Genomic DNA, 15596 nt, shown 5'->3' with positions numbered 1-15596 from the left:
AGATTCAGAGTAAGGAAACGGAGAATTTAGCAACTGACTGACTATGCAAAGAAAAGAAGACAAGGACACATATACACACTTCTGACTTGGATAAATAGTGGTACCAAAAAAACAAAGACGAAAGCAGGGTTGAGGGAAAACATGATGATAAGTTTAGCTATCAAGATGCTGAATGAGAGAACTGATAGGTGAACCATGCATATAATATTCAGTATGTCAGTGGATATTCAGTTTTAAAGCTCAGTTGTGAGATCTAGGCCAACACAGAAGATACTATGGGTGAAGCCAGCACTATACATGAGCCGGCTTCACCCAAATACACAGAGTAACACGAGAGAGAAGAACAGAAATGTGTGGAACACTCACATTTAAGGAACAAGAGTCTGGAACCATCATGGAGAATAAGAACAAAGTGTCACAGAGGTAGGAAAAAATCAGAAGGGAGTACAGCATCACAAAATTGTAGAGAGAGTCTCAGGAATGATTGCCTGGCTAACCTGTCAAATCCTAGTCGTCAAGTAAGGTTGGAAAAAAACTAAAAGGACAAGTCCACTGGATTTAAGAAGAAAGTTGTTAATGGCCTTGACCAGGGCAATTTCATTACACTGGCAGGGGTAGAAGCCAAACTATGTGATGAGTATGTGAGACGTGAATCGAATGTTGCACTCTTTCAAGAAATAATTTGGCTGTGAAGCAGAAGAGGCAGGAGAGAAACAAAAATGGGTTGTATTCTGTTTTCTTCTTTTGCTTAAAGTGCTTATCTAAATCCCTCAATGGGGAAACAGACACTCATATACACACTGCGGGTTAAGACTATAAATGGTCAACCTCTTCAAAGTTCAATCAATAACACAGCTGCTTGTACCTGAGATAAACCAACCCTGAACATGGGAAAATACTAGAAACAATCTAATTATTTTCCAACAGAGACTGGAGAGATGAATGAAAGGATACTCCTATAATGGAATACTATATAGTGGTGAAAATGAAATGTATATATCAACAAGGATACATCTTAAAAATAATGCTAATGGGAAAAAGCAAGTCACAGAAAAATACAAACAGTAAGATACCACTGTCATACAGGTCAAAAGCAAGCAAAACTATCTCTATGGCTTCATACAGCATGGTAAGTGTACACTGAAAAGCAAGACAATGAAGCAAAAAATTACAATAGTGGTTCCCTCAGAGTGTTTGGAGAAAGGTATGCTATAGTGCCTTACTGGTATTGGTAATGTTGCCTTTTTTTTAGGTTGGATAATGAACTCCTGGGTGTTATTTTATTACTATTATGCTTAATAACTTAAATATCTGTGCATATTCTTCTATACAAAACAAGTATTTCGTCATTCATAAAGCTTTTAATGAAAAGATGAACTCAGTGGACAGTGAAGAAGAGGCAGTAGGTACAGACTATTCCAAGAAGTAGGTTGAGAAGGGACAGATCAAGTAACAGGGTCAAAGTTTTTTATTTCTAAAGACCAAGGAACATTTGTTTGTAGACAAGGAAATGGAACCAGAAGCAAAGACTGAAGAAACAGGAAAGAAACATAAAATACCAGGAGACTCAATAAAAGCTGCTGTTTATGTTTTTTATTCTTTTTAGGGTATATTTGGGTTAATATAACTGCATCTTAGAAAATTCAGAAAGAAGAGATCCTGGGGAAAAAGACCTTGACAGCTGAATCTCTGTCCCCAGTACTATGAGAGCAAAGGAGGGGGTAGATCATAAGCCCTAGCAAACTTCCAGAAGTCCCATTTGGCTGTGTAAGTATCACATAATACTAACGTGTCATTTTTCTATTACTGTCTTACTACTGCTATCCTACTTATTATCACCCTCAGACAACCAGTAGTAATTGATGTGCTGAACCCTTACCTGAAGAACCTGGTCAATAGAGGCAACTGGATGCAACATGATGAGTAATATGAAAACATACAAAATAATCACAGACACAACAAAAAAATCTGAAAAAGAAAGTAAAACAATTAAATTAGAAGTTCCTTTAAATAAAAATGCATATAATACACCTGGCATACTGGCAATCTTAAATTTGTCTTTGAATCTATCTGTTTAGGTTGGTGAAGTATATAAAGTCTGTGTTTTATGTTATTTCCTAGAGTACGGTACATTATTTAGGCCCAAAGAATTCATTTATGTGGTATAGAAATAATCAGCATTTATAAAAATGAGACAGATCTTTATGGACACTTATTTCTATTTTTCCCAGATAGACAGCTACTTTATAAGATAATCAAACCCATATATAATTCAAAGACAGGAGACTAGACTATGTAGAGCAAAATGAGATTATCATTTAAAACATGTATGCTCTAATTACTGCTGACTATAAAAGTACTGAATAACATTTTTTCCCAGTATTTGGTATGTTATAATCCTAAATAGAAGCATTCTAATTTGATTATATTTCTGTTAAGTGAATCCCACTTTCTCAATGACTTCCTCTGTAAAAATATTTCCACAGAAAATGTTAACTAAAACCCAGAAACTGAGCTGATTTACTATTTTAAACATGGACTAACCCGCGTGCTCCAGTAGCTAGGAATGGTAAATTCAATCCAGCAGTACTTTGCATTACTTTCCTAACTCAAAAATAAAACTCCCCGCTCATGGCCATCTTGTTAACTGTGTACATACATGCATACATTTGCACATATACAAGCATACTCTTATATAATGAGCCTTAAGGCTCAGACATTTCCCCATTATAATATCCCCCAATTTTTTTCCCTTTTTTCTTTGGCCTGGACATTTATTTACAAGTTCTTATTTGAGGTCATCTTGAAACTTAAATTTTACTAATACCATGTAAAACCAAAATTTTATCATAAAGCCTTCAGATTGGGTAAAGAAGTTAATATCCTATTTTACGGGCTGTAAAAGAGGGATCTCATACTATTTTTAAATGTAAGAGTCGAGTCATTTATAAATATAAACACTGTTAGTATGTCAGTTCAAAACCATAGGCCAATATTTATTGTCCTGTAAAAATAACATAATAATATATATTGCTTTATATACTTAATATACATATTTATTGTTCTAACAACTTAGGCTGGAAGTTATATTAACATTCATGCCAAAGTGGGGAAACTTTTATTATGAGTCATGACCAACAGGATGAAAAATTTGGGACCCATGTTAGATTTTTAAAAACTTGTTCTTCTTAAGACTTTTATTTTTTAAAACACACTACTAAACTGTAAACAGGAAATATAATATTCTGTTCAATAAATGTAGCAACCAAAGCAATATGTAAGTTAATTCAAATAGTTATTGTGGTCAGTTAAAGAAAAAGTGTTTAGAAAGTGCTAGTTGGAAGTACAGAAACACACAAAAGACAAAATCAGAAAAAGGACAAGAAGAAATGGTCAGAATACAAAAGCCAGAAAATACAAATGCCAGAATACAAATAGAGAGACATGGAGACAGAAAAAGTTATTTCAAAACAGTAATAGCCCATATTGAATGTTTTCCAAATCTTACTGCATTTTTACAGCTATAAGCAAAACAGATTTGCAATCTAGTTCCTGACATGTTGCCAGAAAACATTTTTTTACTCAGGCTCACAAACTTCTTACATGGACCTCAACAGTGTTTCTCAAATTTTCCCATCTTTCTCCTAGAGCCACTTCCTTTGATCACACCTCCAAAAACCTGCCAAGATTTCCACGTGAGGCAGAAAAGTAATTAAATAAGTAATTAAACCTCTCCTTTGTTTAGCCAGGGGAGAAAAAGAGGAGCTATTCAAAGGAGTCTGACAGGGACTGTGCATGGCTGGCAGATGTATATAACCACTGAAATGAAAAGATCAGTAGAGAAACGAAGAATGGGAAAATCAGGTATTCATTTTCGAAAGCTATGGAGTTTCTAGTAGACTGTGCTCTCCACTCCTAGACTGTCCTAGCAATGCTACTGAAGTACAAGTAATACTCTCCACCAGAAGACAGCAATCAAAACAAATTCTGTGTTGGTGGTGATTGGAGACCAGGGGAGAATGTTCCTGAAGTTAAAAATTTATATTCTACCACAAAGCTATGTGAACATGAACAAGTCCTTAGGAGTCAAGGTATTTTAACTAATAAGATGGGGATATGATGAGGATACCATACGAACTTGGTCCTTAAAATGCAAAGTATTGGTAAATTCAAGTTATTATTAAATATGTCCCAGCTTATGGTATCACAGATTTGTTAATGATACCAGATGGTTTTGATGGAATATGGCATCAAAACCAGGCACCAGAAAGGATTTCCTTTATATTCCCCTTAGTATGTGACTCAAAAATAAAACCTTACATAGGATAAATAAACCTACAATACTCGTTCATGATTTTGATATATACTTCTCTTGCTGTTCCTTCCTCAAAAATATGAACTGGGGTCTTCTGACCTATAACCACAAGTTTCAAATCTTTGTATTCCTAACCCAACTTCCTAACTCAGTTTCTTATCTTTGAAAGGCCACCTTATCCTGTAGGGCCTCTAGGTTATCTGTTCCAACCAATTCAGGCATGGCAGGGGAACACGAAAAAATGCATAGACCCTGTAGATGAGGAGATACTGGCAGTTCAGTAGTGGTATCTTCACAGACGGAGAAATGACTTGGATGTCACACGCACGAAGTTATAGGAGGCAAGTAAGAAAGTGTAGCAAAAACCAAAGCCAAATCCCAAGAGATCACATCTAGTTAAATGACAGTGTAAGAATTGAGTCCATATCATCATGGCCCTTGAAATGATAGCATGGTCAAAGAAGAAAATATAACTGGACTAAAAGCTAAAGCTGAAAGTGGGTCACCGCACACTGAAATTCAGTTTGATTCAGAATCCAACCAGTAGAAGAGAACAAAAACATTCTGACGAGAATGCCTGAAATGCCTAAGAATGAGATTAATTTTTAAAGGCAATAATCTCAATATAGGTTTAATACATTTCACTGTTTAGATACAGAGAACAGCAACCAGCAAGTCCTAACAAAGAACTGCTGTCAATTCTAAAGGAGAAAATGAAAAGCTATTTGTCAGCTCTAGTAACCTTAACCTTTCCCCATTCATTCCCAGCTTTATTTATACTTTATACTGTATATTACTTTATACAGTTAGACTTTATTTCTGTCACTTTTTTTTTCTACCTTTCTTTATTCATCAGTTACTCCAAGATTAAGGGGCTCCAATGACAGACCAAGAGACAAGATATGAAAATTAGCAAAATACGTTTATGTTGTGTTTAGTGTTCCTATTTTATTTTTCAGGAGGCATGTTTTAAGACAGCGTGCACTTCTGTTTATCTGACAACAAACACACACAAGCTGCTTAGATGCAGGACAAAGGTTTTGTGGCTATATATTCACTAAAACAATTTTTTATACTACGTTTTAAAAAAAATAGTCCAGTGATCACTGAGTTTATTATTTATTCAAATTTCAATTTGAAATTATATGCAAATACAAAGTATCTTAATACAAAATTAAATGGGAATACAAAGCCTTTAATATTTTTTGAAGTTTTCCAAATAATACCAAATATACATTTTAAAAACAGGCAATTAATAATCTTTTTTTAACTGGAGAAGCATGGATAGGGTAGATTTACTTAGATCTCTAAAATTAACTTTACTGACACGGCTGTCTTGCTTATCAAACAGTCTGAACACCAGTTTTCTTATATAAAGAAAGCATTATTCTCTGACAGATGTTTTAGCTACCCTTGGGCATGCTAAATATTTTCTTGAAATTTAAAAATATGGAACTAAAACTAAAACATGTACGTCAACTTTAATTAACTTTAGTTATGAAGTACTCTTAGAAGAAGTGACTGACCTTCTATGGAAGGCTTTTTGTCCCAAAGCATGCTTCCAATATGGCTCTCAGTAATACAATTTCTACTTGTTAGCTAATATCAGGTTTTTGGTTTTGTTTTGTTTTTTTCCCAACATCTATTTTTTTGGAGGGGGAGGGAAAGAGGGAGAGAAAGAATCCTAAGCACACTCCACGCTCCGCGGAGACTGATGTGGGGCTCGATCCCATGACCCTGAGATCACAACCCAAGTTGAAACCAAGAGTCAGAGGCTCAACCAACTGCACCACCCAGGCTCCCCAATATGAGGTTTTTTTAAAAAAGAAAACAGGAAAAACAGATTTCAATATTACTGATACTTGTACAGTCTTACCTGTCCAAAATAGAAAGTAATAAAATGTGACCTACAAACCAGGTAGTGTAGAATAAATAAATGTGAAAATGCTTTGTAAACTCAACTACTATTCATTCTAAGATACCGCAAAAATCGAAAGTTCTTTATGAAAATAATTAAGTTATCCCACATATTAATTAGTATATTCTCAATTTTTTAAAAATTAGCAATTTATATATAGTAACTGATTTTTCCCGTAAACCCTAATTTTGATCAATCAAGATGCTATCTCCTACTGCCATAGTTCGATGAGTCAAGACTCCATTCAACTGACCCTTTCAGCAGTGGATGCAAAGGTGACACAAAGAATTCCAGGTGAATAATGTCTGTGCCAGTGTCAAAAATGATGAAAAAGACAGCTGGTACTGTGCAGACCACCCAGAAGCAAAGTATAATACCCACTGTTCCAACTGAAGAACCTCTGTTCCTATTTCTAATTCTAACTCTGTCTGCAATGGGCTGTAAAAATAAAAGCTGGAGCCAGAAGCAATAGGATGTGAAAACCAAGAATGTTTAGAACTGGTGGCTTCAATTTTCAACTTTAGAGTGGCAGCAACCATGAGAACAAAACAAGACTGTAAACATCTAAATCACTAGGTTCATTCTATTTGTGAAGACTTATTTCACTTTGAGAGAACAGTTTTAACTCTACTCTTCTTACATTATTTTTAAAGAAAGGAAGCAGGATAAAAATCACAAATGCCAAACTTACAATTCTTGTAGCAAGGCTGCCTGAAGGGTTTTCCTTTTGAAAAGGCAATTGCCACTATGAGGTACTGAAAACTGGAGATAAAAAACACTGTGGTATTTTCATAATTTTGTATATTATGTGTATCAAGATTGGTTTCATTGTACAAATGTGAAGAATTCCAATATAGGCTTCTTGTTGTATTACAAGCACTAGAACACAAAACATTTTTACATTACTAAATACAATACTCATTTCCCAAAAGAAACCAATTTTACCTTAACTGTCTTGAATCACTTTCATTAACAGAAATAAGGTTTTTATAGGAAAAGATCCAACAATATCAAGGTAAAATATATAGAACAGCCAATAGAGTGTTGAGGGTCTCTTCTCCTTAGTCACATTCCAATCAGTTAAAAAAACTAGAAGAAACTTCATATTTAACAAGCCCCTCTTACTTTTTAAACTTGGGGATGAAAGTAGAGGCGCCTAGGTGGCTCAGTCATTAAGTGTCTGCCTTCAGCTCAGGTCATGATCCCAAGGTCCTGGGATCAAGCCCCGCATCGGGATCCCTGCTCAGCAGGAAACATGCTTCCCCATCTCCCACTCCCCCTGCTTTGTGTTCCATCTCTCACTGTCTCTTTGTCAAATAAATAAAATCTTAAAAAAAAAAAAAACTAATATAACACTGTATGTTGACTATACGGGAATTAAAATTAAAAAAAAAAAGAAACCAAATTTTGGGAGTAATTTTAACATAGTAAATGTTCACAGACCTTAGGTTTGACCTTAGCTCTACCACCTTTTAGCTTAACTGAGGAAATATTAAATTTGAGCCCCCATTTCCTGGCGTGTAAGGGTGGATACCACCTGCACCATCACAGGGTTTCTGTGGGGAATGAGCAAGATGACTCATGGAAATGCCTAGCAAAGCACTTAGCACTGAGATGACTCTCAGTATTCTCTGGCTGTGGTGCTCTCTCAGCTCTACTTTCAGGTGGGCAGGACTGTCAAATATATGTCACACCCATTACTAAAACATTAACTACATAAGCACAGGCAAGTACTAACAAAATGTTAATCTGCTACAAATGAATTCTGGAAAGCTTCTCCAGAACAATTCCATCTATTCCTTTGCATGTGCAGTGTTTATATGTACATATGGCAAACATTAATGTTAAATTTCTCAAAGTTTCCTAAAACTTTTGAAGACAACTTTTGCTCCCTTCATCAAGAAAACTATAAATTAATGTTTGCATCTAAAAGTATAATTCTACAAAATTACCTCAGTGAATAGCTTACATGTTTTTTGCGGTTTGTTGGTGGTGGTTTTTTTTTTTTAATTTAAGTAGGCTCCACACCCAACGTGGAGCCCACTGTGGGGCTTGAATTTGCATTGCGACCCTGGTATCAAGACCTAAGCTGAGATCAAGAGTCAGTTGATTAACTGACTGAGCCACCCAGGCACCCCGGGTTACATGTTTAATTAATTAAACTAATGTCATCATAATTTGTGACTGATAGCACACTCTACCTATAAATAAGAGAAGTACTTTAGTGCTTTTTTAGAAGTTTTTTTAGGTTTTAAAATGTCATTTCCTAAATTTGGGGTAGAAAATTTAGACACACAAACATTCTGGGTTTAGGAGAGACTATTGATTAATTTCAACTTTCTCGTTTTACAGATAAAGAAGGCAAGGCTCAGTAGCTAATTAAGAAACTGGTCCGATATCATTACTACCTTGGTAATGATTATGAGGACCTTGCCTAACCATCTTTTCTAAAAATAAAAGGAGTTACTACCATGATATAAAGTCAAATATAGGCCAAATATTTTTAATTGTTTAATCAAGCTGCCTGCGAACTTTTATATAAATTCTAAAACTTATTTTTACTATGTATATATGTTACACACATTTCACACAGATTTTTTAAATGTATTGACCAACTTACTCTGACTGTGGCTGCCATACTTCATACCAAGGTTGCTGCTTGACCCAAAAAAAACCCAAAGATTGAAATCCAATGCAGATGATGATCTGAGACAAAACGGAGAAGAGAAGGGCCCCAGATATAAGACCTGAAGGTGGTCTTTGTGCCACGAGTTCCTTCCAGGCAGGATTTAAACTCACTATATTGAGGAGAAAAAGAGAAGTTTTTATCTGAATTAGTTGCTATAAAATACATAATGAGATTCCTTTAGGAACTTAAATTCATTTTTGTCTAACAAATCTTTAATACGAAAAATGTCCAAAACGCAAGCCAGATGCCATACATCTTTAAGTCATCTGTAAAAGTAAACAATTTAGGCTTTTTCAAAAGTGCCCCACAAGTACTTTTGCATTAGCCTGCTGAATTTCAGAGAAATACAAGTAAAAAGAATACTAAACATAAACATATAAACTATAACATTAATTACCATCCTTATATGTTTAACTAAGTTGTCAGATTCTTTAACTGAAAAGCTATTGTAAAAATACATATTTCTCCCTCTTATGAAGACAGTAACACACACACAAAAAGAAGACATTAACAAAGGTTGAAAGCTATATAAACAGTAACCAAAAAAGGCCTTGATCACTTATTAAGGTGATATCCACACCAAGTTTCTCTACTATAACATTTCTGCTTTTCTCTTTGTAATTAATTTGTAAAAAGATATGTAAAAAACCTGTTCTTCATTAAACTTTCACTTGCTAGTTTTAATATCCCCCAATGACTGTCTAACTCACTGGTTCTCAACCAACATGATTTTGCCCTGTAGAGAGTATCTGGCAATGTCTGGAGATACTTTTGGTTGTCAAAACAGGGAGTGTTACTGGCATCTAGCAGGCAGAGACCAAAGATCCTGATAAGCAACCTCTAGTGCACAGAAAAGAAGTATCTGGCTTAAAAGGTCAATCAGATCAGAGTCTTTCCATGGTCTGTATCCATCACTCCTTCTATATTTATTAGTTTGCACTTTAAGGAAGAGCCTTCTCTTCTCTCCCTACTTATTTCTAATATGGACTTGTGAATTTTTATTTGATTAAACGGGTCATATCCCATTACATCATTATTTATTTTAATATAATCACCAAGACCAAAATAAACCAGTATCTTCTGTCTCCTCATATGCGCTACCTAGGACACGGTATCACTTCTGCCATATTCCTGCCAAGAATTCACAGCCTGAGTCTAATGAGACTACATCAAACCAGACAAATTCATGTAACTGGTTTCTCTTCTTTCATAAATGTCAACATCAAGATGCCCCCCAAAGAGGCTGATGTAATATTCTGAATTTCAAAGGACTAAAGTGGGACGCCTGGGTGGCTCAGTTGGTTAGGCATCTGCCTTCAGCTGAGGTCATGATCCCAGGATCCTGGGATGGAGCCCTGCACTGGGCTCTCTGCTCAGTGGGAGAAAAAGATGAAGAAAGAACAGTAAAACAACTAGGGCAAATAAAAACAACTAGTAGTACAAGAATGCATTTACAGGGAATCTGAAGAAGTATGCACTGTGTTATAATTATTGATATAAATTTACCAAAGTTTAATGAGTTACATCAGAGTTTCATATGCTTTTAAATCAATAATAAAAGCGATTTACTCACTTGTAAATACCACTACCAAAATGATTGCCAGATCAATGAAGAGAAACTGGAAGTCTCCTAGGTTACTTAAGATCTACAGAAGTAATTTTTAAAACATAATTAGTTTTCAGAAATTGTTTTTGTATCTTTTCCCCTGGTTATGGATTTTTCCTCCTTGGTTTTGGTCTCCCCACTCCACCCCCCCCCACCAATAATGACAACTTTAAAGTGACATCTGGACTTGCTTAAAAATTAAAATACATTTGCCTTTGATATTTAGTGAAATATATATTTGCAAAGATACAACTGATTAATATAAAAGGCATCTCCTAAAAATTCATTCGATAAAAATCTTTTAATTTTTTTCACAAAAAGAAAACACAAGCTTTTACTCATAATTTTCAACACTCTTGGAAATTAGTATCTCAAAGCTTTGAGTTCCTTCCTGACCCTTTCTACAAATGGTAGAAAAGGGATAGTTTCATAAAAACTCCCTGGGATGTCACTACTGTTTTGAGAAAATTCTAAAGTGAGATCACTTCAATTATAAAATCTGATGGAGTACCCATGGACCCACTGTTTACACTTACTCTCTAAATGCATAAAGTCCTACAACCTACTGCTGAAACATCTTTCTCGTTCTGGCTTTTTTCTGTAAATGTATAGCAGAGTTACCTACAAATGTGAAATATGTCACAGCTTGACATTTTGAGAGTTCTAAGAAAGATGCCCAATTTGCACTAAAGGCAAAAAAGAGAATACAATCATCTTTTATTCACAAGGCTTTAGCCACAGTTGTCAGCCTCAAAGAAAAATGCTATTCCAGATTAATAAGATTTTCAATCTGCTACGCAAAATATAATAAACTAAAGGAAAATTTATAGAAGCTAGTTACGTAAGTTCCATAATTAGTGGATGCATACATACTCAATTTTTTGGTTTAAATGCCTTAACAAAAGCACCATCTCTATAAGTAATGTCGGTACTTACGGAATATAACAGAGTAACACTGAAGTACTGTATAATGCTGTACAAAGCCATAAATTTAAACACACAAAAAGAAGTCATTAAAGCAGCACGGCCTTCCCTGTGAAAACAAATGTTGGCATGTGAATAAAAGTATTTTCAACTCCTCTTCCAAATCACAATTATATCTTGACAGATGAACATCAACATTCAACAGCTATGACAAAGCACTTTTCTACCAAAAGAACTAAACCAAAGCAGAACTAAAAGAGATGAAGAGAGCAACCTGTTGCTAATGAAGTTAGAGATCGAATATACTATCATTACAACAAATTCATACTGATTTCTATAATTTTTTTCTATGTTAATAGAGCACGCCATGAAGAGATAATAGGAACATTTTCAATCTGTGCTACCTGATAAGGTTTGGCACACAGGAAATACTAGGAGTTTTGGAGGTAAAGGGAGATGCCACCGAAGCCTCGAGCTCTGATAACGAAATGCCTCCATGTGCCCTCTTCAAAGCCTAATGGTTTGAAGAAGAAAAGAGATTAAGTTTTGTAAATGTGACTTAGGCAAAGAAAGAACTATAAATCACAAAAACCATACTTACACCACAATCATTTGCACCATCACCGCACATGCCAACGAAGTAACTGAGAAACAAAAATTACATTAAGATTTTGATTACTTTTTAAAAACAAACATTTAACTTAAGATTTCTCTAATATGTTATTATTAAGAGCTAACAGACTGAGACCTGCCCACTGGAACTAATGAATCTTTTTATCACAAGGACCACAGGCGTGTTGCTCTGCAAACAGCACCAGCTTGCAAGTCAAATGACCTAGGTTATTGTCCCATTTCTGTCACAAGCTGGGCACGTCAGTTTTTCATCTGGTACTTCAATCTCCTAATCTTTAGAGCAAAGGTCCTGGGCCTGTACAGTCTTTAACACAAAAACTATGAAGTCACTTCTACAAGCTGAGTAAATGAACTCTATCTTACAGATATTACCTGGAAGAGGAATTGTGGATATTGTACTTTAGCTAAATAAATGAGCACATGAGCCTCTTTTAAACAGGCACTTTAGAGTTCTCACCTATCTGATAGGTGGCAATTCTATATACATGAAATATTAGTTACCTTTCTGGTTTTGAAAATGAAATTAAAATCCATAAAAATAAAAAAAAACAATACTTACTCCACATTTTGCAATGCTTCTATTAATTGGGTCTTCTGATCAGGCGCCATACGAGCAAACACAGTGCCATGCAACATCAACTGGAAAAAATATGAATTTAAAATACTGTTCGCAATATATTCATGTGAACATACACATACATAAGCCCAAGTCACTAACCTTAGGAGCAAGGTCTTGAAAATGTTCTAATATCACTGAAAATGATTTTCCATTCATTGCAAAATGGTAACGAGTCACCTGAAGATCCTCTAAGCTATCATGAACCAGTTTAATTGGAATAGCCTGTGTATGAGACATTCAAAACAATATTTAGGAAGCCAGAACAAGTGATACAATCCTATTTTAAATATATTTGTTCTGGGGCGCCTGGGTGGCCTAGTTGGCTAAGCATCTGCCTTCGGCTCAGGTCATAATCCCAGGGTCCTAGGATCAAGCCCCATATCCAGCTCCCTGCTCAGCAGGAGAACCTGCTTCTCTCTCTCCCTCTGTCTGCTATTCCCCCTGCTTGTACTCTCTCTGTCAAATAAATAAATAAAATATTTAAATATATACATATGTATTTGATCTAAAACTAAATGCTTTCATTTGATATTTTACATGAAACAATGAAAGTTTAACACTTATTAAAAGTAAAAGGAATTCAGTTTTAAGGTAATCTACCTATAGTCGTTATTAAAAAAAAAAAAAAACAAAGGCTAAATATCAGCTTCGGTTTGAAATAATGCATGGACTAAATACCATCTGCATCCTTTATCATTACTTTCAAAATAGGATAGAGGCACCTGGGTGGCTCACTCTGTTAAGCGGCCACTCTTAGTTTCGGCTCAGGTCGTGATCTCATGGGTTGTGGGATCAAACCCTGCATCAGGTTCCTAGCTCAGCAGGGAGTCTGCTTGGGGATTCTCTCCCTCTGCCCCTCCCCCCATTCTCGCACACTCTCTCTCCTCTCTCAAATAAATAAATCTTTTTAAACAATTAAAATAGAATAAATATCTGGGATTCTCATACTTTAAAATGGTTCTTTTCAGCTTTGACTAAATATCACAATTTGAGGTACCTGGGTCTTACCTAGTCCTAATGAATCAATCTCTGAGACGATGACCCAGGCATCTGTTTTCATTTATTTTCTGTTGTGTTGTGCTATTTAATGCAACCACCACCTTTTATTTTTTCAGACTAAATTCAAATAAGCAAGCTTCAAAAGGGAAAATTGTTCTTGACATTACCTCTGAGTCAATTGCTGATGAATTACTGCACTGTGTTAGGGTGTCTGCATAATGCCAATTTATCTTGGCAACTTTCCCATCCTTCGGAGGTAATGCTTCAGCAATAATAACTTTATCCTGAGGTAGTATCATTCCACAGTCTCTGGCCACAGAAACAGCAGTCAACATATTGTCACCTAATTTTCAAAATATTGAAAATACATTACAATTAAAATGGAAACATAAATGTATTCAACAATTAATACTTATCAAGAATATCTATTACCCCATGACTGGGCTTGGCAAAATGAAGATAATGTACAGTATTGCTCTTGTATCTTAAAACTAACAAAAATCAAAACATACTTTTCAAAGGAAGCCTCAAATAATTCAAGCACACATATGCTGAACAGTCAGACCCTTCTCAACTATAATTTTTAAAGCCAGATACATTGTGAATCTTTCAGTTATGCACTAGTAATACCCATCGACACCTGGCACAGTGCTACATACACACAAAATAGGTGCTCAAAAAATATTTGTTGAAATAACTTAGAAGTGACTGGTGGTCTGTACAAGAATACCTAATATCACAGGAAAAAAGGACCAGATTACAAAAGCAAAACGATAAGCAAGGTAACAAGAATACAATCTTTACAAGATATGAAGAGAAAACAGACATCCTCTCAGTCATGAGGAGAGAAATGAAAAGAAGCCCTGTAAGGACAGGATCAAGAAAATATAAACATATGTGAGAGGCAGGCAAAGGTCTGGGAAGTCCACCACTGCCAGAACTGAAGGGCAATAGGATTTCTTCCCCCAATTGCCACACACTATTTCCAGCAGTGTCATCCTGTGACCAGACAGACCCCCATGGGACACAGGCCACAGTCTGTCATGGCAGGGAAAGAGAGGGAAGAGACAGAGATGGAAAGTGCTTCGAAAGAGGAATCATTAGAACCAAGGAATTGCTGGGATGCTAATACATTTCTTTACTTGAGCTACATAGTGGTTAAGTATGCTATTAGATGGATCTCAGAGTCTGAAACAAAAAAAATGTCAATTGCCTTTTCCATGTAAGTCTTAGTGAACAGAGAAGAGCCATAAAATGATTATCTTAATTCTGATTATTTACTAAGAAAAAAATACTTAGAGCTGCCATAATTTCACACTAAGGAATGGGAATTATCTAATATCAACAATAACACCAGGAGAATCATTTGGGTATAGTCGTCAGAAATCAAAAACCAATCAAACAATAGCTATTTTCACTAGTATGCATTCAGGCAATGATAATAAACATACTCTTACACACAAAAGTGTAATTCTAACAAATATCTATTAATCATTTTCCATGCATCTGGCACAGTTCTAAAAATTGCAGAAGACCCCAAAATGAACAAAACATTCTCTTAACCCTCTAGAATCTTATGCTTTAGTAGAGAAAACAAATCTACAAATAGCTTACACAAAATAACTGCTATAAAAAATGTATGATTAAAGAGGGGCAACAAAAAGGAGCAAAATCTAAATTTTTAGAATATGCTCTTCACCGTTTTACTGTTTCTATAAACAGAATTTGCTAGACCTTAAGAGAGTATTGCAAAGTTATCTTATACCTTTAAAAAACTTTTTGAGTTGAAATGGGGCAAGGTAGGAAGGAGCCACTATATGCTTTTACAACTAACTGATCATTCCACAATATCCTATAACCTGAACTCTTTTAAGAGTCACATTCAATTTTTCC

The 15596-nt window shown here is 35.3% G+C and overlaps 1 protein-coding gene across 7 annotated transcripts in view; it reads right to left on the bottom strand.

Moving 5' to 3' along the window:
• The window catches only part of ATP13A3 (ATPase 13A3), a 95574-nt gene that overhangs the window by 13883 nt on the left and 66095 nt on the right, over positions 1-15596 (bottom strand). For all 7 annotated transcript variants that reach the window (XM_073895386.1, XM_073895397.1, XM_025876454.2 and 4 more), the window contains 10 exons: positions 13871-14046; positions 12804-12926; positions 12645-12724; positions 12054-12096; positions 11857-11966; positions 11465-11561; positions 10496-10568; positions 8854-9031; positions 6925-7112; positions 1880-1968 (listed from right to left, as the gene is read on the bottom strand). In XM_073895386.1, the coding sequence (XP_073751487.1) occupies positions 1880-1968; positions 6925-7112; positions 8854-9031; positions 10496-10568; positions 11465-11561; positions 11857-11966; positions 12054-12096; positions 12645-12724; positions 12804-12926; positions 13871-14046 (1157 nt within the window). The remainder of the gene's footprint in view (positions 1-1879; positions 1969-6924; positions 7113-8853; positions 9032-10495; positions 10569-11464; positions 11562-11856; positions 11967-12053; positions 12097-12644; positions 12725-12803; positions 12927-13870; positions 14047-15596) is intronic.

The sequence above is a fragment of the Callorhinus ursinus genome, unplaced genomic scaffold, assembly GCF_003265705.2.
Source record: "Callorhinus ursinus isolate GAN/ISIS: 27379988/994484 unplaced genomic scaffold, GSC_fseal_2.0 scaffold1, whole genome shotgun sequence".
NCBI lineage: Eukaryota > Metazoa > Chordata > Mammalia > Carnivora > Otariidae > Callorhinus > Callorhinus ursinus.
This window is presented reverse-complemented; position numbering and strand designations above follow the sequence as displayed.